This window comes from Pseudophryne corroboree, chromosome 1 (genome assembly GCF_028390025.1).
Source record: "Pseudophryne corroboree isolate aPseCor3 chromosome 1, aPseCor3.hap2, whole genome shotgun sequence".
NCBI classification, from domain to species: domain Eukaryota; kingdom Metazoa; phylum Chordata; class Amphibia; order Anura; family Myobatrachidae; genus Pseudophryne; species Pseudophryne corroboree.
Window position 1 is genome coordinate 410572653 of NC_086444.1, and position 26408 is coordinate 410599060.

At 44.9% G+C, this 26408-nt stretch overlaps 1 protein-coding gene and 4 pseudogenes across 1 annotated transcript in view; all 5 read right to left on the reverse strand.

Annotated features, from left to right (window-relative positions):
- Positions 1-26408, reverse strand: part of RBM19 (RNA binding motif protein 19) — a 226788-nt gene that overhangs the window by 67962 nt on the left and 132418 nt on the right. Inside the window, exon 11 of the mRNA XM_063913293.1 lies at positions 13492-13622. Coding sequence (XP_063769363.1) covers positions 13492-13622 — 131 coding nt within the window. The remainder of the gene's footprint in view (positions 1-13491; positions 13623-26408) is intronic.
- On the reverse strand, positions 14396-14513 carry LOC134935606 (5S ribosomal RNA; annotated as a pseudogene).
- LOC134946001 (5S ribosomal RNA) lies at positions 14662-14779 on the reverse strand (annotated as a pseudogene).
- LOC134935615 (5S ribosomal RNA) lies at positions 21094-21211 on the reverse strand (annotated as a pseudogene).
- Positions 21360-21477, reverse strand: LOC134946012 (5S ribosomal RNA; annotated as a pseudogene).

Below are 26408 nucleotides of genomic sequence, written 5' to 3' on the forward strand. Positions count from 1 at the left end.
AAATTCGACATTTCTGCAATGGTACAAATGCAGCAATTCGCCAAAAGTATATTCAATTGAAGTTTGGAAATTCGACAACAGTGCTTTTAGACAGTAAATTCGTCATTTTCAATCCGCCACACTTTGGTGGGGGAATCTAATAAGAAAAATTTTAAAACATGTTTTTTTTGGTGTGTTTTTTATTGGTAATAGCATATCTATTTATATTAGAAGGGATTAGGTACTTGGTTTGTCTATTTTGGAGGCACAAGTATTATTTATATATTTTTAAAAATATATATTTTTTAAATGGAATGGTAAAATCCCGAAAAAAAATGGCGTGGGGTCCCCCCTCCAAAGCATAACCAGCCTCGGGCTCTTCGAGCCGGTCCTGGTTCTAAAAATCAGGAGGGAAAAATGACAGGGGATGCCCCGTATTTTTAAAACCAGCACCGGGCTCTGCGCCTGGTGCTGGTGCAAAAAATACGGGGGACAAAAAGAGTAGGGGTCCCCCGTATTTTTTACACCAGCATCGGGCTCCACTAGCTGGACAGATAATGCCACAGCCAAGGGTCACTTTTATACAGCGCCCTGCGGCCGTGGCATTAAATATCCAACTAGTCACCCCTGGCCGGTGTACCCTGGGGGAGTGGGGACCCCTTCAATCAAGGGGTCCCCCCCCCAGCCACCCAAGGGCCAGGGGTGAAGCCCGAGGCTGTCCACCCCATCCAAGGGCTGCGGATGGGGGGCTGATAGCCTTTGGAAAAATGAAAGAATATTGTTTTTTCCAGTAGTACTACAAGTCCCAGCAAGCCTCCCCCGCAAGCTGGTACTTGGAGAACCACAAGTACCAGCATGCGGGAGAAAAACGGGCCCGCTGGTACCTGTAGTTCTACTGGGGAAAAAAATACCCAATTAAACACGGCCCACGCACACCTTTAAAGTACAACTTTATTACACACCTGCCGACACACACATACTTACCTATGTTGACACGACGTTCGGTCCACTTGTCCAAGTAGAATCCGGGGTACCTGTGAATAAAATTATACTCACCTGATCCAGTGTCCAGGTTATAATCCACGTACTTGGCAAAACAACAAAACGGCAACCCGGACCAAACGGACTGAAAGGGGTCCCATGTTTACACATGGGACCCCTTTCCACGAATGCAGAGACCCCCCCCGTGACTGCTGTCACAGAAAGGTCTCTTCAGCCAATCAGCGAGCGCAACGTCCTGGCACTCTGCTGATTGGCTGTATGCGCGTCTGCTGTCAGACAGCGCATCGCAAAGCCTCTCCATTATATTCAATGGTGGGAACTTTGTGTCAGCGGTGAGGTCACCCGCGGTCAGCCGGTAACCCCACCGCTACCCGCAAAGTTCCCACCATTGAAACTAATGGAGGGAGCTGTGCGATGCGCTGTCTGACAGCAGACGCGCATACAGCCAATCAGGTGAGTGCCACGAAGTAGCGCTTCCTGATTGGCTGAAGGGACCTTCTGTGACAGCAGTCACGTGGGGTCCCGGCATTCGTGGAAAGGGGTCCCATGTGTAAACATGGGACCCCTTTCAGTCCGTTTGGTCCGGGTGTTCGTTTTTTTTTTTTGCCAAGTACGTGGATTATAACCTGGACACTGGATTGAGGTGAGTATAATTTTTTTCACAGGTACCCCGGATTCTTCAGTGACGAGGGGGGCGTGGCAGTCGGCGGGTCAACATAGGTAAGTATGTATGAAATAAAGTTTTACATTCACGGTGTGTGTCTCCTGTTTTTATTTGGGTATTTTTTCCCCAGTAGAACTACAGGTACCAGCGGGCCCGTTTTTCTCCTGCATGCTGGTACTTGTGGTTCTCCAAGTACCAGCTTGCGGTGGAGGCTTGCTGGGACTTGTAGTACTACTGGAAAAACAATATTCTTTCATTTTTCCAAAGGCTATCAGCCCCCCATCCGCAGCCCTTGGATGGGGGGTACAGCCTCGGGCTTCACCCCTGGCCCTTGGGTGGCTGGGGGGGGGACCCCTTGATTGAAGGGGTCCCCACTCCCCCAGGGTACCCCGGCCAGGGGTGACTAGTTGGATATTTAATGCCACGGCAGCAGGGCGCTGTATAAAAGTGACCCCCGGCTGTGGCATTATGTGTCCAGCTAGTGGAGCCCGATGCTGGTGTAAAAAATACGGGGAACCCCTACTCTATTTGTCCCCCGTATTTTTTGCACCAGCACCAGGCGCAGAGCCCGGTGCTGGTTTTAAAAATACGGGGGATCCCATGACATTTCCCTTCCCCGGATTTTTAGAACCTGGACCGGCTCGAAGAGCTCGAGGCTGGTTATGCTTTGGAGGGGGGACCCCACGCAATTTTTTTTCGGGTTTTTCCCCGTTTTTTAAAAATCGGAACAAAATCCGTCAAATCGGCCGTTTTTCGTCAGCGGGACTGTCGAATCCGTTTTTTATTGAATATGGTCAATTTCGGCACCCACTTGCCGAAATTAGACGGTCGAATTGTGTCAAATTAAAAAACGGCCGAAAAATTGCCGCGATTCGCCGCTAATTGCATATACCCCTAAACCCTTCAGTAGGTTACCTGACCATTTTGCAATGGCTCTTGTGATCCAAGCACAAGTCCGCCCTGCATATCAGGCCGGCCCCTCCCGCACAAGTACAAAAGCATTGCACAGCGGCGATGCTTTTGTACTTGAATAACTCCCGGCCAGCGCAGCTCCTGCGGCTTTCCAGGAGTTACTATTTGCTGCGGCCCGCCCCCCGAAAAGTCCGGCCACGCCTTCGTTGGGCAAACCGCGCCCACAAAACGGCGGCCAAACACCACCGCACCGCCCCCTCTCGCCTCTGCCTGTCAATCAGACAGAGGCGATCGCTAGGCAACGATGGCCTTCGGCCGTTTGGCATGTGCCGGCGCATGCGCAGTTCTGACCAGATCGCACCGCTGCGAACAACTGCAGCGTGCAATCGGGTCGGAATGACCTCCTATACCCCATGGTACTAATGTGGACCCCAGTATCCTCTAGGACGTAAGAGAAACAGTACTATACTTGTCTGATGATCCAGAACCCCAAAAAAGACCTGTGTAATGAACTCGCACTCCATTGCGGACCCATATAATTACCTCTCCCCAACCCTAATGCAGACTCTCGCCTAAATACTTCCACCGATCCCTAATGCAGACCATAGTTTGCAGACCTTCCCACCCCTAATGTAGACCATAGTCGAATGACCACCCACCCCTGATGCAGTCCCCTACATTGGGGTTGTGGGTAATTCGACAGGGGTCTGCACATATACAGACATTCTCATTACCTCCTAGCTGGCACATATTCTGCAGTCAGTCAGCTGAGCATGGGGGATGCTCCCCGGGTTGCTGCGCTGGGTATGCCAGGGAAGAAAGGTTTGCAGCCGGGAAGGAGAGCAATGCAAGCAATAATGTGATCCTGACCTGATGGCGCTGGAATCTATACAGCTATTTGAAAGGTGTGGTATGTAGATGTGCTAAGATTGAAATCAAAGTGGGGGCGTGGCCACGGCGGCAAGGGACTAGGCAGCAGAATTGAGGAGTGCCCTGGATATTAATCCTGAGCAAATCCTGGGGCTCTCTCTGTGGCTTCCCCTTGGCTCCTCTCCTGTCTAGCGGCACTGGGGAGGCGGCGGGCATTGTTGGAGGACCCGTGCGAGCGCTCCCGGCTCGCGCCAGCGGCCGCCCGGACCTAGGCCGCAAACAAGTCCCCGGCCTCAATTTACGGAGCTCCGCCAGCGCGTAGGCGATCGCGCACCCGCGTCGGCCACAGCGGCCTGCGGCACCAGAGGAGAGCGGCACCCCACTCCTGCACCCCCAGGGCTCCACACTGACACAATCCTGCTCCCCTGAAGGCTGATACTGTGAGTAAAGAAGGGAGAGTCAGTGTGCTGGGTGGCCATTTTGTCTACAGCTCCCTGTGTCCCTCCTCACTGCATGGTGCAGTGTATATGAAGATAGAGCTGGGCTGGATGAATTGAGCTGGTCCCTGCTGCCCTGCCTTCTGCTGCTGGAATATCTTACACTATATATATATATATATATATATATATATATATATATATATATACACATACACATACACTACTGGATCCCTCTGGTCCCCCCTTCCCCCTTCAGTATTACAGCTGGATGTCCTGGTCCCTGGTGTGCTGTTGATGTTGCATTCACCACCCACTGTTATACTTCTTGACACTGAATATTGGGACTTTGAGTACTGCTGGGCCTTGATACGATGGTGAGGGGGCGGCCAGAGCGCGGCCACGGCTAAATTGGAGAGGTTTGCTCGATAGCCTGCAACCCAGCCGACGCAGTCATCTCCTAAGCCCTCCCCTTCTGCCAGAATGGATCCCCCGGCCGGGGCCGACTCATGGGTGAATGTACAGCCATCTGCTCCTTCCATCCAGCAGGTCCTGGAGGCCATAGCGGCCAGCGAACAACGCCTGTCGGACAAAATGGAGAAGGTGAAGTGCGATTTATCATTGCTGCGACAGGACGTCCAGCGGGTCCGGGAGAGGGTGGGCGAAACCGAGACGCGGGTCTCTAATCTGGAGGACCTCAGCGGCCCTCTGCAACGATCTGTGTCTGCAATTACACAACAAGTCTCGACACTGCAAACTAAACTCCTGGATATGGAGGGCAGACTCCGCAGAAATAATGTGAGATTCGTGGGCCTACCTGAAAAGGAGGAGGGGGCACACCCTGAAGATTTCCTGGAGTCCTGGCTAAAAGAGACATATGGCGCTGAATCCTTTACCTCCCAGTTTGCAGTGGAGCGGGCTCACCGAGTGCCCTTCCGGCCTTTGGCCCCAGGCGCCCCGCCACAAACTTTTATTGCAAAATTCCTGCACTATAAGGACCGGGACTCTGTCTTGCGCCTGGGACGAGTGAAGGGCCCCCTGCTTCGGATCGGAATCCGGGGGTCGGCATTTCCGGACTTTGCAGCGGACGTTCAAAAAGACCGGGCCCAGTTTCTTCCCATTAAGCGACGTCTTCGTGACCTGAATCTACCCTACTCGATGCTGTTCCCCCTCCAGGTTGCGTGTGGTGGCAGATAGGGAGACCAAGTTCTTCAGCTTGCCAAGGGAGGCGGCTTCCTGGTTGGACAGATATGCTCCAGGGGTCCGCCAGCTGGCTCCAGACTGACACCAGGTCGCCCTCCTCTATGGGCCTACAATCCGCAAGTATAAGTCCGGGGAGCTTCCTCTTGTTTAGTGGTTCTGGACTTTGCTGAAAAGTGATATAAACGTATAAGGGTTTTTGTTTTGGGGTTGTTTTTGATCTGTACGCCTACTACAGTGTTGCCGTAGGCTTTGGGATCTCCAGGGCTAGAGTTCTGTTAGGGATATGCGTATGCCACAGTTCGGGGAGGTATACGGGGTGGGGGGTTGTTCGGGGGCCGCTGTTGGCTTCTCAGCAGTTTTTTTGTTCTGTTTTTTAGATTTCTGGTGTCTATATATTAGTAAATCAGACAGTGTGGTGAGGTTGTACTGTTTTATGGGGTTCGGCTCGGGGACCGGGGCCTGCGGACGATATGATTGCGGGAGTGGAGCACCATACGGGGGATCAGTACTAAATGCCGCCGGTCGGAATCCCGGCGGTCGAAATACCGACGCCGGAATCCCGACCACACAATCCCGACAGGGGTGGTGAGCGGAACGAAGCCCCTTGCGGGCTCGCTTCGCTGCGGGCACGGTGCCTCGCTACGCTCGGCACACTATTATATTCTCCCTCTATGGGTGTCGTGGACACCCACGGAGGGAGAATATGTCGGGATTGTGGCGGTCGGGATTCCGGCGTCGGTATTTCGACCGCCGGGATTCCGTCCGGCGGCATCCTGACCGCATCCCCCATACGGGCGGGCAGATGCCCGGAAAGCATTGATGATGGTATTTCCTCTTTGCCTTCTGGTATCTAGGAGTGCTGTGTCCCTGTTGGTTCATTGGCTGACATGTCTCCCTTAAAATTCTTGGCGTGGAATGTCCGGGGCATTAATAACAAAGTAAAGCGATCCTTAGTATTTAAAATGATCAAGAAATATGGCCCGGACATTATTTGCCTGAGCGAAACCCATTTGGAGGGTACTAGGCTGTTGTCGCTCTGCAGGCCTTGGGTGGGTTGGGCATATCATTCCTCGCACTCCTCCCATTCCCGAGGGGTGTCGGTAATGATAAAGAGGACTGTACAGTTTGAGTTGATCACGGTAAATACAGATCCATATGGTAGATACGTGTTTCTAGAATGTAAATAGTATTCCCGTAATTTTTTCCTACTGTCTGTGTATGTTCCTTCCCCGTTTTCGTATGATGTCCTGCAGAAGGCCGCCTCATTTGTTGCTTCCTCCCCCCACACTCCTGTCATCTGCCTGGGGGACTTCAACAATGTGTTGGATGTCTCTTTGGACAGATGGAGGACTCCTCTGGATCCAGGGGCGGTGGGCGACCCGAATTCATCTAGATCTAAGTTTGCGGATTTTCTAGATAGTATGCAGTGGGTGGATGTCTGGAGGACTCGGTATCCTACGCTTCGGCAATACTCCTGCTTCTCTAGTACGCACGGCTCCTTTTCCAGAATCGACCTGGCCCTGGTCTCACCTGAGCTCTTGCCTGGTGTAACGGACGTCCATTACGAGGCACGGGGGGTGTCTGACCACTCACCCCTGATGCTGTCGCTGGATGGGGACTGCCAGAGGGGACAGTCGTATTGGAGGTTGCATCCGTCTTGGTTGGCCCAGCTGGCGGCCAAGGCATTCGACAGCGTTGAGTGGCCCTACCTGTGGGGAGTCATGAGGAACATGGGCTTTGGCCCTAATTTTATACAATGGATCAAATTGTTATATCAAAATCCACGCGCCAGGGTCCTGGTAAACGGCTACATCTCCTTTTCCTTTCCTTTGACACGGGGCACCATACAGGGTTGCCCCCTCTCTCCTGCCTTGTTTGCCATAGCCATCGAGCCCCTGGCTTGTTTGATTAGGTCGCACCCGGACATTGGGGGAATTGATACGGGTTCATGCACTGACAAAATAGCCCTTTATGCGGATGACTTGCCGTTATTCCTCCGAGACTACGCGGTGGATACGCCTACTGTGTTGCAGGTCATAGAGACCTTTGGTGGGTTTTCTGGTCTCCGCATAAACTGGTCCAAATCATTTATTATGCCCATTATGGGCTCTCCCCCCCAGGTTCTGAGGCTATCCCTGTCGCTATGTTGGACAGACCAGTTTAAGTACCTTGGGATCCTAGTTACTAACGATCCATCAGACTTTGTGCCCTTGAATCTTGATCCTCTTGTACAGTCATTTGTGCGCAAGTCGAGAGCTTGGTGTAAGCTTCCGCTGACAGTGACGGGCAGGGTTGGCCTCATTAAAATGGTAGTTTTGCCCAAACTACTGTATGTTCTCTTGCAATCCCCTGTGTACATCTTTCCAGCCTTCTTCAGGAAATTAAATAGTGTCATAACGTCCTTGATCTGGGCCAATAAAAGGCCTAGAATAAAATTAACTACCCTCACCAGACAAAAAACGGACGGCGGCTTGGCCTTGCCTCACTTCCAATTGTATTACTACGCTGCTCAGTTGTCACATATCGGAATTTGGCTCCGAGGAGGGGAGGAGGCTGGTTTATGCTGGGCGTTCCTTAGGTGTTATTACCCAGATCTCTCCCCGACGCAGGTCCTGGTGGGGGGGGGGGGGGGGGAGTCCTTCTAGATTCTCACCTCCTATTGTCTTTCAGGCCATGAAGATATGGCTAGCTTTAAAGGGCCTGCTCGGGTATGATGGCATGGACCCAGATACTCCCCTTTGGCACTCCACATCGCTCAGTGAACTGGGGTCTCTCGAGGGTGGGGAGGTGTGGGCTCCGTATTCGATAATTTCAATGTCTCAGCTATATAGCGATGGTTCATTGAAATCGTTTCAGCAATTAAAGGAGGAGTTTGGACTTCCGAACTCTCACTTTTACAGATTCTTACAGCTCATGCACGCCTTGCAGGCACAGTTCGGAGATTCTCCCCCGGCGCTCCTCCCCTTCCCCATAAAGACATTTCTACACTCACTGGGTCGAGTCAAGGTGATCTCCTTCACCTACTCGTACCTTCTTAAAACAATTCATGCAGACCCGCTCTCGAATCTTCGGGAGCGCTGGGAGTGTGACTTGGGTCCCATAGACGGGGAAGATTGGGAGGGTGCTCTGGGTAACTTGAGCCAGGTCACCAAATCACTGCGGTTCCAACAGATACAGCTCTTCATTTTGCACAGATCATATATGACGCCAAGCAGGCTGGCCAGATTTGGGACCGATAGTGTTGATATTTGTCCTAAGTGCGGGGCCGCCGGAGGTACCTTCTGGCACCTTACATGGGAATGTCCGTTGCTGCAGGCGTTCTGGGCTTGGGTCGGGTCGATTCTGGAACATACGGGGATATCGAGAGGCTTGCTGACTCCGAGATTTTGTATTTTGGGGGTGGGCAATCCTGACCCTGGGTCTCGTTGGGAGGGCATATATGCCCGCAGTATGTGCGCCCTTGCTAAGGTGTGTATTGCGCGGGCATGGATGGCTCCGCATCCCCCCACGATACCTGCATTCAAGGGTATATATGAAATATAATGCCCTTACCAAATACGAGAAAATATGGTCTCCTTGGATCAATTCCACATACTCATCCCTTGCCCTTCGGATTTAGGGGGCACTGGCCGTCACCGTGGTGCGTTATTTGGGCCCTGAGGCGCTGAGCCGGACCTCTCTCTCTCCTTTATCGTATTTTGTTTAATAATTTTGCTACTGTACCACACCTCACACACTTTAGGTTGGCTAGGTTTGAGTTTGTTTAAGGGGGTTTTGTTTTGGGTTAGAGGGGTTGTGGGCTATATCTGTTCTACTAGATGGGGTATTTACAATAATGGTTCGGGGAGAAAATATTTAAAATGTTAAGTATGTGGATCTGATCTGTTTACGGACTTCAGAAAATATGTATTATGTGGGAAGGATGCACTGGAACAGCAATACTGGGAACGTCCTTTGTATATGTATATCCTTGGAGAGGTGTATGGTTCAGTATACTGTGCAATGTCAAATATGCTTCCCAGTGTACACTGAAATGTCTGTATCATTAATTATGTTGTTGATTAAAAACACTCTATTAAAAAAAAAGATTAAAATCAAAGTGCTATATACCGAAGCACGTGAATACACCTGAAAGCAAGGTGCTATATAACAGTACACATATTGTAATGCAATAAGCATTAAGCTCAAATGAGAAAGGTGCAAAAATACAATTTAATTGAAATACATACAAAAATGAAAAAAGAACTATAAAAACCAAAATTAAAATGAGACTTCCTCATAAGCAGACTGATCAGGGAATCAAGTCCTACCGATGAGGGTGGTGGGAGCCGCAGGTGCGAAGAAGACAGGGTATCCCCAGGAAAACTACCTTGCTAGTGGCTCCGAGTAATGAAATCCCAAAGGCAGTCTGCAGTCAGTCTGAGCAGTTGTCCGATGGAAAGGCACAGATGAGTATCGCCTCCTGAGGTGCGAGCAGAAATCCGACTACAACAAGTGGTGCGAAGTGAGATGCGGGTTTACCGCCCACGCTAACAGCATTGCGCACGGCACTCAAGTCGAAGAATTCCATTTACTGCAGCCAAACGCCATTCTTTAGGTGTGGTAACCTGCATCTCCAGACTTGAGTGTCGATGCAGCTAAGTGAACAACACCGTGCACTCATTCCAGGTGCTACTGAATAGCGCATTTAATTGAATTCCATCCACAGATCATATTTCTACCCTATTCTGGTGTTTGGTCTGAACAACAACAACTGAGCCTCTTGAACATGCTTTTATGCATTGAGTTGCTGCCATAAGTTTGACTGATTACATATTTGCAAGCTGAGTGCATGAGGACATAGATAGTTTGATAAAATTGAACAGAGCTTATGAGGTGGTGGAGGGTGCTGTCATAGGTTCACAACCCATCTGTTGCACTGGGGCCAGTGATATTTAAGTAGACTATTGCTGCAGGCTCATGTTTAGTTTTCCATTATTGATACACCATGTTGATTTTATAACCTACTATAAAAAAAAGTGGTCCAATTATTGCATGGTTCAGAGTGACAGCTTAGTACAATCCCTTGAAGCCAACTGATAAAGGGACAAACATAACACCAAGTAGCCTTCTGAGACACATAAGCAAATGGCTGAAGATGCCTGTTTTTCTGCCACCCTCAGTACTTATATCTCAGTGCTCAATATTTATAGGTCAACCTTCATTGTCTGGCTCCTTGCAAGAGGCATCTTGTAATGATTGTGTCAGTCACTGACCATTCACCACCAACTTCCTGCTGAATCAGTGTATTGTGTACTGGTGTCAGACAGCAGTGGAGAACTTGAACACTAGATAAAGGTGACATATTCTGTAGATATACATACTGTATAAGTAAATCAACAGTTTTACACACAGAAGTGTGTAAACCTTATTTTTTTTGTTTTAGCAAAGTACACATCATATCAGCACAATTAGGATTGCACTTTCAGGGTAGAGTAGAAGCACAACATTTTTCATGGGTTGTACTGAAAAACATTAAGACTAATGGCTAAATGTAGTAGCCTCCGAGTTCCGGAGGTGCAGGAATTTTGAGCGTGTTTGTCCATTTTTAAAAGCAACAATCCTTTACAAGGCAAAACCAACAGAGTGAAAAACAAGAAACGGACAGCGACAAGATAGTGCAATCAAATCAGATACCTGCTTAGCGGAGGCTATGGCAGGGAGGAAGGACATCTTCCAGGAAAGCCAACGATCACCCACAGTATCCAAAGGCTCAAAAGAAGCCGACTGGAGCGCTCAAAAGACAAATGGAGGTTGGCAACAATCTGCTGCCGAAAGAGGACAGAGAGGACCGAAACCTGCACCTTTAATGAGGAAAAGCTTAGGCCTAAATCCAGACCTGCTTTAAGGAAGGACAGGACCCGCGACAGGCGGAAGGATCTGGGATTCAAACACCAATCAAAATATGTCCGTTAAACCCTGTCATAAATTCTGGCAGAGCTTGAATCATTGTACTAATAACTGATTCCAAGAAACCTTTAGCTCTTACGACTGATGTCTCAAGAACCACCCTGTCAAAGGCAGAGCAGATCCAGGTGGAAGCACGGGCCTTGAGAGAGAAGATATGGTCTAGGAGGAAGAGGTAGCAGACTGTCTATGGAGAGACCCAGCAGATACACGTACCAAGCTCAACATAGCCAGTCTGGAGTCACTAGGCTCTCGTGACGCTTTCCCGCTTCAATCTGCAGATAACCCTCAGAATGAGCAAGATTGGAGGGAAGATGTAAATGAGTGGGAAGGTCCATCCAACCATCAGATAGTCCATCAGGAGAGCTCCTGGTGTGTGAGCAGTATTGGGGGAAATTGGGCATTGTGACTAGAAGCATCACGTTGATGTCTGGCAGGCCCCAGCAATGGACCAAGAGGACCAGGTGAAGGGTCCACTGGCCTGAATTAACGTTCTGGTGGCTTAGAAAGTCCGCCCCCAATTTTGTACTCCAGGGATGTACACCGCTGACAGGGCAGGAAGAGGACGCTGACAGGACAGGAAGATGATGCTCTGCCTAGTGAAAGATGTAACCCACTTCTAGCATGGCAGCGCGACTGCAATTACCTTCCTGATGGTTTAGATAGACAACGGTAGTCGCATTGTCTGACTGAACCTTTACTGGTCGACACTGCAGAAGAGGTTGCGCCAGGACCTGCTCTCCCGAGTGATCCATCAACTGAGAGAATATTTGTTGGCAGATGACTGCCCCCCATCCCTGAAGACTTGTACCTCTGGTTAGCTGGACCCAGTCCTGGACCCGAAGGGGCTTCCATTGTCCAGATGCTACTGATGGAGCCCCCAAGACAGGAGGGAAAGACGGACCTTCGGTGGAAGGACAATCATCTGTGACTTCAGGTGGAGAGTAGAGTGGTTCCACCAAGTCGAATGTTGAGACCAGAGAGCCCAGAACCTGCATGCAAGAGTGGATGGACACTCGTTTGTGGCCTAAGAAGGCATGAAACTTGGCCTGTAGGGACTGCAACTTGTCGCCAGGAAGGCACAAACACGACCCTAGAGCTCAGCAAGATGTAACATTTCCTTAGTCGAAGGAGGATTTTCACCTATTAATGATCTATCCGTGAGACTGAAGGTGGTCCACCATGATGCGGATATGAACGTCCGGGCGACTGGGTCAATAAAAATAGATTTGAATTCCCCGGCGACAAAGCTGTGCAGCTATGTCTGCCATGACTTTCGTGAAGACGCGCAGAGTCGTGGATAATCCAAATGGCAAATGCTCGAAATTGGAAGTGATCCTCCTGCACCGCAAACCTTAAGAAGCGCTGTTAAATGGCTGCCCAGTGTCCTGAAGACGGAGGAGAGAGAGGAGTGAGCCCAGTGGCAGGTAGCCTGCATGAGGAGACACGCCAATGGGAAGGGGTGATGCTAACAGGACAGCCTAACTCCCTCATTTGGCATCAACCCCTGCCAGCGCCGCCTGGGGGCGTCCTCAGTGCCCCAGCCGTGGCTGCGTCTCCCTGTGTGCAAGAGGAGTCGGGGCAAAGGTCAGCAATACGGTCACTGGCACGAGGGTACGGTGGAGCGACAGGGTATGGTGTGCAAATACTGCCCTCCCAGCTGCTCAGTATAATGTAAATAAAAAATAAAAATAAAATAAAAAAAGAGAGAAGGAGCAGGCGCCCCCTTAAAAAATGCAGCTCTTGGGCATCAAACAAAAAACTGGCAGCAGGAGCATAGGAGGGAGAGGGAGCCTGGGCTGCTCAGAGAAGAACTTAACTGTTTGGTGCCAGGCTGACCTCACAACCATATACCCATGGAGGAGAATGAAAGAAGTCTTTACATTTAGCTGTGAGCAGTTTGATGTTTGCTGATAATGACACATATGTACAGAAACTACACAGTTGAGTCACATTATTATGACCTACATTTGACAACGTTACGTGGGTATATATGGTGTGTGATAGGTCGTCTGCACACATATTGCTCATTGCTGTCATGGGTAAAACAGGTGAGTTGCAACAAGGGATGATTACTGGCTTTTGGGGCGAAGGGGGGGGAAGTATTTCTGAAACAGTGCAGTTTGTGAACTGTTTGCGTGCTGCTGTGGTGTAGGTGTATTCCTGACTGGACAAATGGCACAATTGTGAATAACTGATGTGGAAACTGAGATGCACCACGTGCCATTGATGTGAGAGGTGAACGTTGGCTACGAAGATGCGTGAGGGCCGACCGACATGTTACAGTGGAGCAGCTCACTGTCAAAATGCCTACCTACCAGCACCTTATTGAGTCACACCCAGCCCGTATACCTGCTGTCCGTACTACATACGGTGGTTACTCTGAATATTAGCTGGTGGGTATAATAATGTGACTCTCTCGTGTAAATTTCAAATTATAAATTGTGAAGTCCTCCATGCATTAATTAAGCTACCCACCTGGAAAATTTGTCCATCAACATCTGCATAGGCTTTAACAGCATGCTCTGCAATGAGGAATGTGACAAAGGCAAAACCCTTCGGCTTCTTTGTCAGTTTGTCAATTGGAAAATGTATCTCAGAGAGAGGACCTAAATGTAAAAAAGGAAAGAAGTGAACTGAAGACTCTGGAGGATCAGAAAATTATCTGTAAGTGATAAATATTACTGTATGTTGCTTAGCATTTTTTACATATATACAGTGCCTTGCTAAAGTATTCACCTTCCTTTGCATTTTTCATGTTTTGTTAACTCACAACCTGGAATTAAAATGGATTGTTGAAGGTTTGCATCATTTCATTCACAGAACATGTAAATAAATTCAATGTGGAGCCGCACTAGTCTTGATAATCTAAACTGAGTATAAAAATAACATAACATAAAAAAACCCAATATATATGCAGTTAGCAAAAAGTTTTAAACTGCTAATGATTGGCGGTGCTCCCAGGAATTTTGTAGGCTTGGCTACAATTGGAAAAGAGAGAAAAGACAAAAAACCCTTGTTTGGGAGCACTCGTTTATAATGATTTGTATGATATGAGTAAAGTAAATGATTAATATAGTAAAACTTAACCTTTAATTGTTTCTAGAATAAAAAGGAATTAATGAGGAATAATTTTGAGACTCGTGTCTGATGTTTGTAAGGAACTTGTTTAACCTTTTTAACAAATGAGGTACAAGTTATTGAGAGAAGGTGAAAATATCAGAAGCAATATGTTAGATAAATATCCGTGTGTTCTGATGGAATAAATATGTCCAGAACAATCACTGTGCATGCCTGGAAATGAAGGTATTCAATGGAAGCGTGATGTGGTAGCAAGATTGAATTGGCTGAACAAAATTTTTTGAGAAAGAAAGAGAAGGGAGGCCCACTGCACCTGGTATTCTCAGGAGGTTTCCCATCCTGATACTGACCAGGCCATACCTGCTTAGCTTCCGAGATCGGACAAGATCGGGCGTATTCAGGGTAGTATGGCCGTGGGCCTATTGTGGGAAATATGTGGGAAAAGATGAAAAGGGAGAAAATCCACTCCTAATGTCCGTACTGTGCATATATCAACCATGTATAGTCTGGGAGTGTTTTTCCAGAAGCAGGAGTAATGAAATGGAAGATGTTGGAGAATTTAAAAAGGGCCCACCGCACCTGGTATTCTCAGGAGGTTCTCCTTCCTAATACTGACCAGGCCATGCCTGCTTAGCTTCCGAGATTGGACAGGATCGGGCGTATTCAGGGTAGTATGGCCGTGGGCCAGTGTGGAGAAAATAAGAATGGAAAGGGAGAGTAAATTGCTTTCTGTACTTCACACTCAACCAAGGCCACTGATGGTCTCCAATGATAATTCCGGACAAAGTGTGTCAAGATGGTTCTAAGTGTCTGGAATTAATAAAGGGATGGTGTGGTGGGTGAAGTTTGGCAGATGGTTAAGCTCACACAGAAATATTGAAAGAATAATGCAAGATGTGTGTGAATATCTTATGAAAAGAGAGCTCAAGGCTGGCTCATGAATAGTGTATATGGAGTCTTTTTGTGAAGAAAATTTGATCTGTATCAGTTAGTAATGGAATAGATCTAGGAATTAACTAAATTTAATTAATGCCAGATGGCTGATCATATACTGAAGGAGCTAAAAATAGGCTTCCAAATGGTACTATTCGCCTTATATTCAGAAAAATTGTGGTTGATACCAAGTGTCAAATGTTCAATTATTCTATAATTAGAGCCAAAATTATTAGTGAGGAGCTCAAGGCTAGTTCACAAATGGTACTCTTCACCTTATTCAGTATGGGAACAGTTAATACCAAGTGTCAATTATTCTTTGATAAATACCAGAGAAAACAAAAATTATAATATAAATAAATAATGCTACCATAAATACATAAATATGTCAAAATTGCTAAGTACTACCTTAAGTACATATATAGGTTGAAATTGCAACAAATGAGAAAATATATATATGTTTAACATAAAACACAGTTAGGTATCTGTAATTAACAAATCATTTTTGAAGGCATGGACGGGTATTTAGAACATAATTATGCAGATTGTTATTTGCAGATAGAACATAGTTTATAAAACATTGTTCAAAACAGGGAGTGTAGTGATAGATTTAATATCTGATGTCACTACTATTATATTTGTGGACAAACAAACCAGTATGCAGTTGGTATTAAGCAACGAACTTAAATGTTATTGAGCACTGGTGATTCCTACTGCACATTATAACTAGTGTCAATTGAACTCGTATGCAATTGGTATTGGGCAGCGGACCTGAATGTCACCAGTGATTCCTACTATGCATTCAAACCCTGGTGGTCTAGTGTAAGTTACCGCAGCCGCAAGGTATGCGGCGAGTGTTGTCCAGGTCCCCTCTGTTCGCGGTCCCGCTACAGTGATGAACGCGGCCGCCCGCTTCCGGAATGGGCGTGGCCGCGATGACGTCACTACGGACGTTCTCTCCTCGACGTACGTTTCACCTGATTTGGGCTTGGTCACGAGAGCCTCTCACTACTGCTCTCTTGTGGCCAGTACTTAAGGGTTGAGATAACCAATGATATTGTTACTTAGATTTGACTGACTGCTGGTTGGACCTATCAGGTCCCGGATGGGATACCCAGTGGAATCCATTTTGGAAAAGGGAAAGGGAAAGGAATGGGAAATAGAATGAAGTGCTGTGAGTGTGATGAAAAAATAATAAAAGTGTGAAAAGGGAATGGACTGAGTGAGTGCTGGAATAAAGGATGAATGGTGATGGAATTGAAGATGAGACATGGTGTTGTGAATGTAAATGATATTGATGGTATTAAAAGAAAAAGAAAAAATGTAAAATAAAAATGAAAATGAGAATAAAAATAAAAAATAAAAATAAATATAAATAATAATAAAGATAAAAATAAAAAAATATAAAAATATTAAAAAATAAAAATAAAATGGTAAATATTGAAGTGAAAAAATTATATATGCAAATGAGGGTGAATATCTAAGTGATGGAAAATGAGGTATGACTAAAGTTGTGAACTATGTAGAATTGATGTGCCGCATGTGATTAAAGTTTATCTGGATAGTGAAAAATGAGGGAATGGAGTGGGATGTGTGAATGGTGAGGAGTGAATGGGAATGAGTGAGGGAGTACTACACAGAAATAAAAGAGAGTTGAGAGAATGGGGTAGTAACGGGGAAAGGGGTTGTGGCTTGAGTGTGAAAATGGGGGTACGAAAAGGAGGGGAGGGGTGTGACGTGGGGAAAAGGTGGAGGATGACATGGGGAATGTGAGTGGGTGGATGGGAAAATCAGTGAATATTTGTGTGGGATATTGTCTGCAAGGGGAGTGTTGTGTGTAAGGGGGAAATGTGGGTAGAGATGAAAGGGTCTAGAGGACCGTGGGGAGAATGTGGCACGTGAAGCGAGAGGTTGAGTATAGGGAAGAATGAAATAAGTTAAGCACAGTACAGGATGAAGGGGAAAAGAAGAATGGGGAGAAGAAGAGAAGGAAGAGGGAGAGGGAAGAGGAGAGGGAAGGAAAGGAAAAGAGTGAAGAAAGGGGTGATGGTGTGGAAGAGGGACGGGAAAAGGATGGACAGAAGTGGGGTGGGAGGGAAACAGGATGGAAGGATATTGGAATTATGTGGGTAAAAAGATGCTGTAATTAATATATTCATTTAAACCTTTAGGAATTAGAGTGTCCAGCTTGAAAATCCATTCGGATTCCTTTTTCTGGAGTGCCATGCTGTAATCTCCGCCTCTTAATCCCATTTTTACATGTTCCAGACCTGAGAAATGAAGATCTTCTGTTCGACTGTCATGGAAACGTAAGAAATGTCTGGCAACTGTGGTGAGCTTCTTGAATTGGTCTAAGTCTGATTTAGCATTTCTCACCGTACTGATATGTTCAAGTGCCCGGACTTTGAACATACGAGATGTCATGCCCACGTACCTTAAATTACAGGTACAAGAGATGCAATAGATCACATTCTCTGTCCTACAGTTGAAAAAAATCATGCAGTGATCTGTTGGTTGAATCTATCCATGATTGTCGTGAGGTTAGAGATGTGTGGGCACAATTTACATTTACCGCAGGGATAACTGCCTTTGAGAGGTCTCGGCTTTGAGGGCTGTGAGAAATAACTTCTTACCAATTTATCTTTTAGATTTGGTGCCCTCCTCCAACTCATATTGATGTTCTGACCAATATGGTCCGAGATATCTTCGTCCATTTTCAAGACGTGCCAATGGGTTTGCAGGATTTTTCTTGCATCTTTCCAATTCTTACAGAAGTCACCGATAAAGCGTAGGGTGTTCTTGTCGTCCTTAATTTTTGTAGTAGGGAAGACCAAAGATTCCCGTTCTATTTTTTGCACTTCGGATTTGGCCCTTTTAATAAGTCTGTTGCTATATCCTCGTTCTTTCAATCTTGCAGCCAAATCAATGCTTTTAGTTTGAAAGGTGGAGTCTTCAGTACAATTCCTTTTTAATCTAAGGAATTCTCCTTTGGGAATGTTTTTAATAGTTGATGGAAAATGGCTGCTAGTTGAATGAAGTAAGCTGTTAGTTGAGGTCTCTTTCCTGAAAATTTCAGTGGCTATTGTATTGTTCTCATCTCGGTATATCCTGAGATCAAGAAATGGAATAGAGGATTTGCTGCTGATGTATGTAAATTTCATATTGATCTGATTGGTATTCAGAGAGAGGATATATTGATCCAGTTTGTCTTGGGCGCCATCCCAGATCATAAAAACATCATCGATGTAACGTATCCAGATTAGGATGTGGTTAGTGTATTCCTCTTGATCATCGTTAAATACCATTTCCCGTTCCCACCAGCCTAAAAAGAGGTTCGCATATGTGGGGGCACATGCCGCCCCCATAGCGGTACCCCTGGTCTGTACATAGAAACGGTTGTTGAAAAGAAAATAGTTGTGATTCAACACAAAATGAAGTAATTCCAAAAGAAAATCCTGAAAATCACCACTATCACCCATGGACAAAAAATATTTAACCGCATTGATGCCCAAATCATGTTCGATGGATGTATATAGAGATTCAACATCTAATCCAACCATTATATGGGAGTCTTCCAAGCGTATACCTTGGATTTTCTTCAGGACATCAGTCGTATCCTTAACATATGAAGGAAGGGTGAGGACATGTTGTCGCAGGTGAACATCAAGAAAGCAGCTGGCTTTTTCAAGAAGACCCCCGTTACCAGATATGATGGGTCGTCCTGGTGGATTGTCCACATTTTTGTGGACTTTAGGTAGTAAATAAAGTGTCGGCGTCCTTGGGTGCGGAGTATTCAGATAATCCCATTCTGTTTTTGTGATGGTACCTTGTTGAAGATATTTGTTGATAATCCGAGAATAAAGGTTAGAGAAGTTCTGTGTGGGATCAAATAAGGTCATTTTGTAGCAGGAGGTATCTTTCAATTGTCTGTTGGCTTCTTTTAGATATAGTGTAGTGGGCCATATTACAATATTTCCTCCTTTATCCGACATTTTGATCTGGATGTCGTCCCATTTTTGCATCTCTTTAATAGCCGCTCTCTGTTGTCTGGATAGATTATCAATCGATCTAAAAGATTTCTGGCGCCGGTAAAGTTTGTCAAAATCACGTGACACCAGATCCAAAAATACCTTTATCTCAGGACTTTGATTATCCTGAGGATAAAAGGTAGACTTGTTTTTGCAGATTGGGCGGGTGGAAGTGGAAGGTTGATCATCCGATAATTCCTCCAAAATGGCTAGGGCATCTTGTTCCTGCTGTGACCAATTAGCTGGGTCACTACTTGACGGGGAAAGGGACTTGTCTTTTTTGGAAAAATGTTTTTTAAGTAAGAGTTTACGACCAAAATGTTGAAGATTTATTTCCCATTTAAAGCGGTCAAAATGATTTGTCGGTGAGAAAGAGAGACCTTTCTCAAGGACACTGGTTTGGTCCTGGGTAAGAACATGTGTGGACAGATTGATTATCCTTAGTTTTGTAAGGCCCTCATTGATTACTTCTGTTTCCTGGAGGGGTATCGTCTTTGCTGCGGTGACCGCCATCTTTGTCTTGATGTTCTTCCTTCCCCCCCGCCTGGTTTTTGTTTTGCAGGGTATCCTCGGGTTTTGCCCCTGCCTGCCTCTAAAAAAGAAGTGGATGTAGAGGCGGAGTGAAGACTGGGATCCCTCCAGCGATTGAAGGGATCTCTTGATTCAGAGTTGGAATCCGGATGATCTTCTGTATCTGAAAGTTCGACTTCAGAGGATGATGGTGTGTAATCTCGTCTAGTCGTGTCCCTTGTGCGAGTTTGTTGGGTCCATTTGAAAATGTGTCCAGAAGTGAAGTCGCGTTTGTCCCTTGCGAATTTGGATTTTTTCCTTTCTATAATGTTATCTTCGTATGACTCAAGGTCTTTTTTCATTTTACAGAAAAAATCTTGAAAGGAAGGATTGCCTTCCCATTGTTCCAATTTTTGATCCAGGGTATCAATTTCTTTGGTACATTCTTCCATAATTAAGTGATTATGTTTTATTAGAATGCCCATTAAGTCCTGGGAGCATTTTAAAAGACATTGTTCCCAATCTTTACGTAGACTATCTGTGGAAAGTGTGAATGAGGGAAAAAGTTTGGGCCGTAGGCCTCTTGGGGATATTTTTTGTCTACAGTAGTGTTCCAAACTCGTTAAATCCCAGTCTACTCTAATACGCCTTTGGAGAGTTCTCTTCAAAAGAGATAGGTCGTCTTCCCAACTGGTCTCTGTAATGGGATCAGGGATCTTGATAGGAAAAATGGTATCTAAGTCTTCAATGGATCTTTTATTTTTCAGTTCAGTTTTTAAACTGAAAGTACTCATGTTGTACTGGTTGTTGGAGCTGAGAGAGAGGACGTCTTGGATTCTTGAAACAGAGATTTAAAGGGAAAAGTTCAACATGAGAGATAAGATAATTAGTCCTAATGGAGGCTTGGAGATCCGCCTGGATGACTGTGCTGGGTCCGAGAGCTGAGGAAAAAGACCTCAGTACCAAGAATTGTATGTACATAAATTCAATGTGGAGCCGCACTAGTCTTGATAATCTAAACTGAGTATAAAAATAACATAACATAAAAAAAACAATATATATGCAGTTAGCAAAAAGTTTTAAACTGCTAATGATTGGCAGTGCTCCCAGGAATTTTGTAGGCTTGGCTACAATTGGAAAAGAGAGAAAAGACAAAAAACCCTTGTTTGGGAGCACTCGTTTATAATGATTTGTATGATATGAGTAAAGTAAATGATTAATATAGTAAAACTTAACCTTTAATTGTTTCTAGAATAAAAAGGAATTAATGAGGAATAATTTTGAGACTCGTGTCTGATGTTTGTAAGGAACTTGTTTAACCTTTTTAACAAATGAGGTACAAGTTATTGAGAGAAGGTGAAAATATCAGAAGCAATATGTTAGATAAATATCCGTGTGTTCTGATGGAATAAATATGTCCAGAACAATCACTGTGCATGCCTGGAAATGAAGGTATTCAATGGAAGCGTGATGTGGTAGCAAGATTGAATTGGCTGAACAAAATTTTTTGAGAAAGAAAGAGAAGGGAGGCCCACTGCACCTGGTATTCTCAGGAGGTTTCCCATCCTGATACTGACCAGGCCATACCTGCTTAGCTTCCGAGATCGGACAAGATCGGGCGTATTCAGGGTAGTATGGCCGTGGGCCTATTGTGGGAAATATGTGGGAAAAGATGAAAAGGGAGAAAATCCACTCCTAATGTCCGTACTGTGCATATATCAACCATGTATAGTCTGGGAGTGTTTTTCCAGAAGCAGGAGTAATGAAATGGAAGATGTTGGAGAATTTAAAAAGGGCCCACCGCACCTGGTATTCTCAGGAGGTTCTCCTTCCTAATACTGACCAGGCCATGCCTGCTTAGCTTCCGAGATTGGACAGGATCGGGCGTATTCAGGGTAGTATGGCCGTGGGCCAGTGTGGAGAAAATAAGAATGGAAAGGGAGAGTAAATTGCTTTCTGTACTTCACACTCAACCAAGGCCACTGATGGTCTCCAATGATAATTCCGGACAAAGTGTGTCAAGATGGTTCTAAGTGTCTGGAATTAATAAAGGGATGGTGTGGTGGGTGAAGTTTGGCAGATGGTTAAGCTCACACAGAAATATTGAAAGAATAATGCAAGATGTGTGTGAATATCTTATGAAAAGAGAGCTCAAGGCTGGCTCATGAATAGTGTATATGGAGTCTTTTTGTGAAGAAAATTTGATCTGTATCAGTTAGTAATGGAATAGATCTAGGAATTAACTAAATTTAATTAATGCCAGATGGCTGATCATATACTGAAGGAGCTAAAAATAGGCTTCCAAATGGTACTATTCGCCTTATATTCAGAAAAATTGTGGTTGATACCAAGTGTCAAATGTTCAATTATTCTATAATTAGAGCTAAAATTATTAGTGAGGAGCTCAAGGCTAGTTCACAAATGGTACTCTTCACCTTATTCAGTATGGGAACAGTTAATACCAAGTGTCAATTATTCTTTGATAAATACCAGAGAAAACAAAAATTATAATATAAATAAATAATGCTACCATAAATACATAAATATGTCAAAATTGCTAAGTACTACCTTAAGTACATATATAGGTTGAAATTGCAACAAATGAGAAAATATATATATGTTTAACATAAAACACAGTTAGGTATCTGTAATTAACAAATCATTTTTGAAGGCATGGACGGGTATTTAGAACATAATTATGCAGATTGCTATTTGCAGATAGAACATAGTTTATAAAACATTGTTCAAAACAGGGAGTGTAGTGATAGATTTAATATCTGATGTCACTACTATTATATTTGTGGACAAACAAACAAGTATGCAGTTGGTATTAAGCAACGAACTTAAATGTTATTGAGCACTGGTGATTCCTACTGCACATTATAACTAGTGTCAATTGAACTCGTATGCAATTGGTATTGGGCAGCGGACCTGAATGTCACCAGTGATTCCTACTATGCATTCAAACCCTGGTGGTCTAGTGTATGTTACCGCAGCCGCAAGGTATGCGGCGAGTGTTGTCCAGGTCCCCTCTGTTCGCGGTCCCGCTACAGTGATGAACGCGGCCGCCCGCTTCCGGAATGGGCGTGGCCGCGATGACGTCACTACGGACGTTCTCTCCTCGACGTACGTTTCACCTGATTTGGGCTTGGTCATGAGAGCCTCTCACTACTGCTCTCTTGTGGCCAGTACTTAAGGGTTGAGATAACCAATGATATTGTTACTTAGATTTGACTGACTGCTGGTTGGACCTATCAGGTCCCGGATGGGATACCCAGTGGAATCCATTAAGGGAAAGGGGAAGGGAAAGGGAAAGGAATGGGAAATAGAATGAAGTGCTGTGAGTGTGATGAAAAAATAATAAAAGTGTGAAAAGGGAATGGACTGAGTGAGTGCTGGAATAAAGGATGAATGGTGATGGAATTGAAGATGAGACATGGTGTTGTGAATGTAAATGATATTGATGGTATTAAAATAAAAATAAAAAATGTAAAATAAAAATGAAAATGAGAATAAAAATAAAAAATAAAAATAAATATAAATAATAATAAAGATAAAAATAAAAAAATATAAAAATATTAAAAAATAAAAATAAAATGGTAAATATTGAAGTGAAAAAATTATATATGCAAATGAGGGTGAATATCTAAGTGATGGAAAATGAGGTATGACTAAAGTTGTGAACTATGTAGAATTGATGTGCTGCATGTGATTAAAGTTTATCTGGATAGTGAAAAATGAGGGAATGGAGTGGGATGTGTGAATGGTGAGGAGTGAATGGGAATGAGTGAGGGAGTACTACACAGAAATAAAAGAGAGTTGAGAGAATGGGGTAGTAACGGGGAAAGGGGTTGTGGCTTGAGTGTGAAAATGGGGGTACGAAAAGGAGGGGAGGGGTGTGACGTGGGGAAAAGGTGGAGGATGACATGGGGAATGTGAGTGGGTGGAAGGATAAATCAGTGAATATTTGTGTGGGATATTGTCTGCAAGGGGAGTGTTGTGTGTAAGGGGGAAATGTGGGTAGTGATGAAAGGGTCTAGAGGACCGTGGGGAGAATGTGGCACGTGAAGCGAGAGGTTGAGTATAGGGAAGAATGAAATAAGTTAAGCACAGTAAAGGATGAAGGGGAAAAGAAGAATGGGGAGAAGAAGAGAAGGAAGAGGGAGAGGGAAGAGGAGAGGGAAGGAAAGGAAAAGAGTGAAGAAAGGGGTGATGGTGTGGAAGAGGGACGGGAAAAGGATGGACAGAAGTGGGGTGGGAGGGAAACAGGATGGAAGGATATTGGAATTATGTGGGTAAAAAGATGCTGTAATTAATATATTCATTTAAACCTTTAGGAATTAGAGTGTCCAGCTTGAAAATCCATTCGGATTCCTTTTTCTGGAGTGCCATGCTGTAATCTCCGCCTCTTAATCCCATTTTTACATGTTCCAGACCTGAGAAATGAAGATCTTCTGTTCGACTGTCATGGAAACGTAAGAAATGTCTGGCAACTGTGGTGAGCTTCTTGAATTGGGCTAAGTCTGATTTAGCATTTCTCACCGTACTGATATGTTCAAGTGCCCGACCAGGCCATACCTGCTTAGCTTCCGAGATCGGACAAGATCGGGCGTATTCAGGGTAGTATGGCCGTGGGCCTATTGTGGGAAATATGTGGGAAAAGATGAAAAGGGAGAAAATCCACTCCTAATGTCCGTACTGTGCATATATCAACCATGTATAGTCTGGGAGTGTTTTTCCAGAAGCAGGAGTAATGAAATGGAAGATGTTGGAGAATTTAAAAAGGGCCCACCGCACCTGGTATTCTCAGGAGGTTCTCCTTCCTAATACTGACCAGGCCATGCCTGCTTAGCTTCCGAGATTGGACAGGATCTACATCCACTTCTTTTTTAGAGGCAGGCAGGGGCAAAACCCGAGGATACCCTGCAAAACAAAAACCAGGCGGGGGGGAAGGAAGAACATCAAGACAAAGATGGCGGTCACCGCAGCAAAGACGATACCCCTCCAGGAAACAGAAGTAATCAATGAGGGCCTTACAAAACTAAGGATAATCAATCTGTCCACACATGTTCTTACCCAGGACCAAACCAGTGTCCTTGAGAAAGGTCTCTCTTTCTCACCGACAAATCATTTTGACCGCTTTAAATGGGAAATAAATCTTCAACATTTTGGTCGTAAACTCTTACTTAAAAAACATTTTTCCAAAAAAGACAAGTCCCTTCCCCCGTCAAGTAGTGACCCAGCTAATTGGTCACAGCAGGAACAAGATGCCCTAGCCATTTTGGAGGAATTATCGGATGATCAACCTTCCACTTCCACCCGCCCAATCTGCAAAAACAAGTCTACCTTTTATCCTCAGGATAATCAAAGTCCTGAGATAAAGGTATTTTTGGATCTGGTGTCACGTGATTTTGACAAACTTTACCGGCGCCAGAAATCTTTTAGATCGATTGATAATCTATCCAGACAACAGAGAGCGGCTATTAAAGAGATGCAAAAATGGGACGACATCCAGATCAAAATGTCGGATAAAGGAGGAAATATTGTAATATGGCCCACTACACTATATCTAAAAGAAGCCAACAGACAATTGAAAGATACCTCCTGCTACAAAATGACCTTATTTGATCCCACACAGAACTTCTCTAACCTTTATTCTCGGATTATCAACAAATATCTTCAACAAGGTACCATCACAAAAACAGAATGGGATTATCTGAATACTCCGCACCCAAGGACGCCGACACTTTATTTACTACCTAAAGTCCACAAAAATGTGGACAATCCACCAGGACGACCCATCATATCTGGTAACGGGGGTCTTCTTGAAAAAGCCAGCTGCTTTCTTGATGTTCACCTGCGACAACATGTCCTCACCCTTCCTTCATATGTTAAGGATACGACTGATGTCCTGAAGAAAATCCAAGGTATACGCTTGGAAGACTCCCATATAATGGTTGGATTAGATGTTGAATCTCTATATACATCCATCGAACATGATTTGGGCATCAATGCGGTTAAATATTTTTTGTCCATGGGTGATAGTGGTGATTTTCAGGATTTTCTTTTGGAATTACTTCATTTTGTGTTGAATCACAACTATTTTCTTTTCAACAACCGTTTCTATGTACAGACCAGGGGTACCGCTATGGGGGCGGCATGTGCCCCCACATATGCGAACCTCTTTTTAGGCTGGTGGGAACGGGAAATGGTATTTAACGATGATCAAGAGGAATACACTAACCACATCCTAATCTGGATACGTTACATCGATGATGTTTTTATGATCTGGGATGGCGCCCAAGACAAACTGGATCAATATATCCTCTCTCTGAATACCAATCAGATCAATATGAAATTTACATACATCAGCAGCAAATCCTCTATTCCATTTCTTGATCTCAGGATATACCGAGATGAGAACAATACAATAGCCACTGAAATTTTCAGGAAAGAGACCTCAACTAACAGCTTACTTCATTCAACTAGCAGCCATTTTCCATCAACTATTAAAAACATTCCCAAAGGAGAATTCCTTAGATTAAAAAGGAATTGTACTGAAGACTCCACCTTTCAAACTAAAAGCATTGATTTGGCTGCAAGATTGAAAGAACGAGGATATAGCAACAGACTTATTAAAAGGGCCAAATCCGAAGTGCAAAAAATAGAACGGGAATCTTTGGTCTTCCCTACTACAAAAATTAAGGACGACAAGAACACCCTACGCTTTATCGGTGACTTCTGTAAGAATTGGAAAGATGCAAGAAAAATCCTGCAAACCCATTGGCACGTCTTGAAAATGGACGAAGATATCTCGGACCATATTGGTCAGAACATCAATAT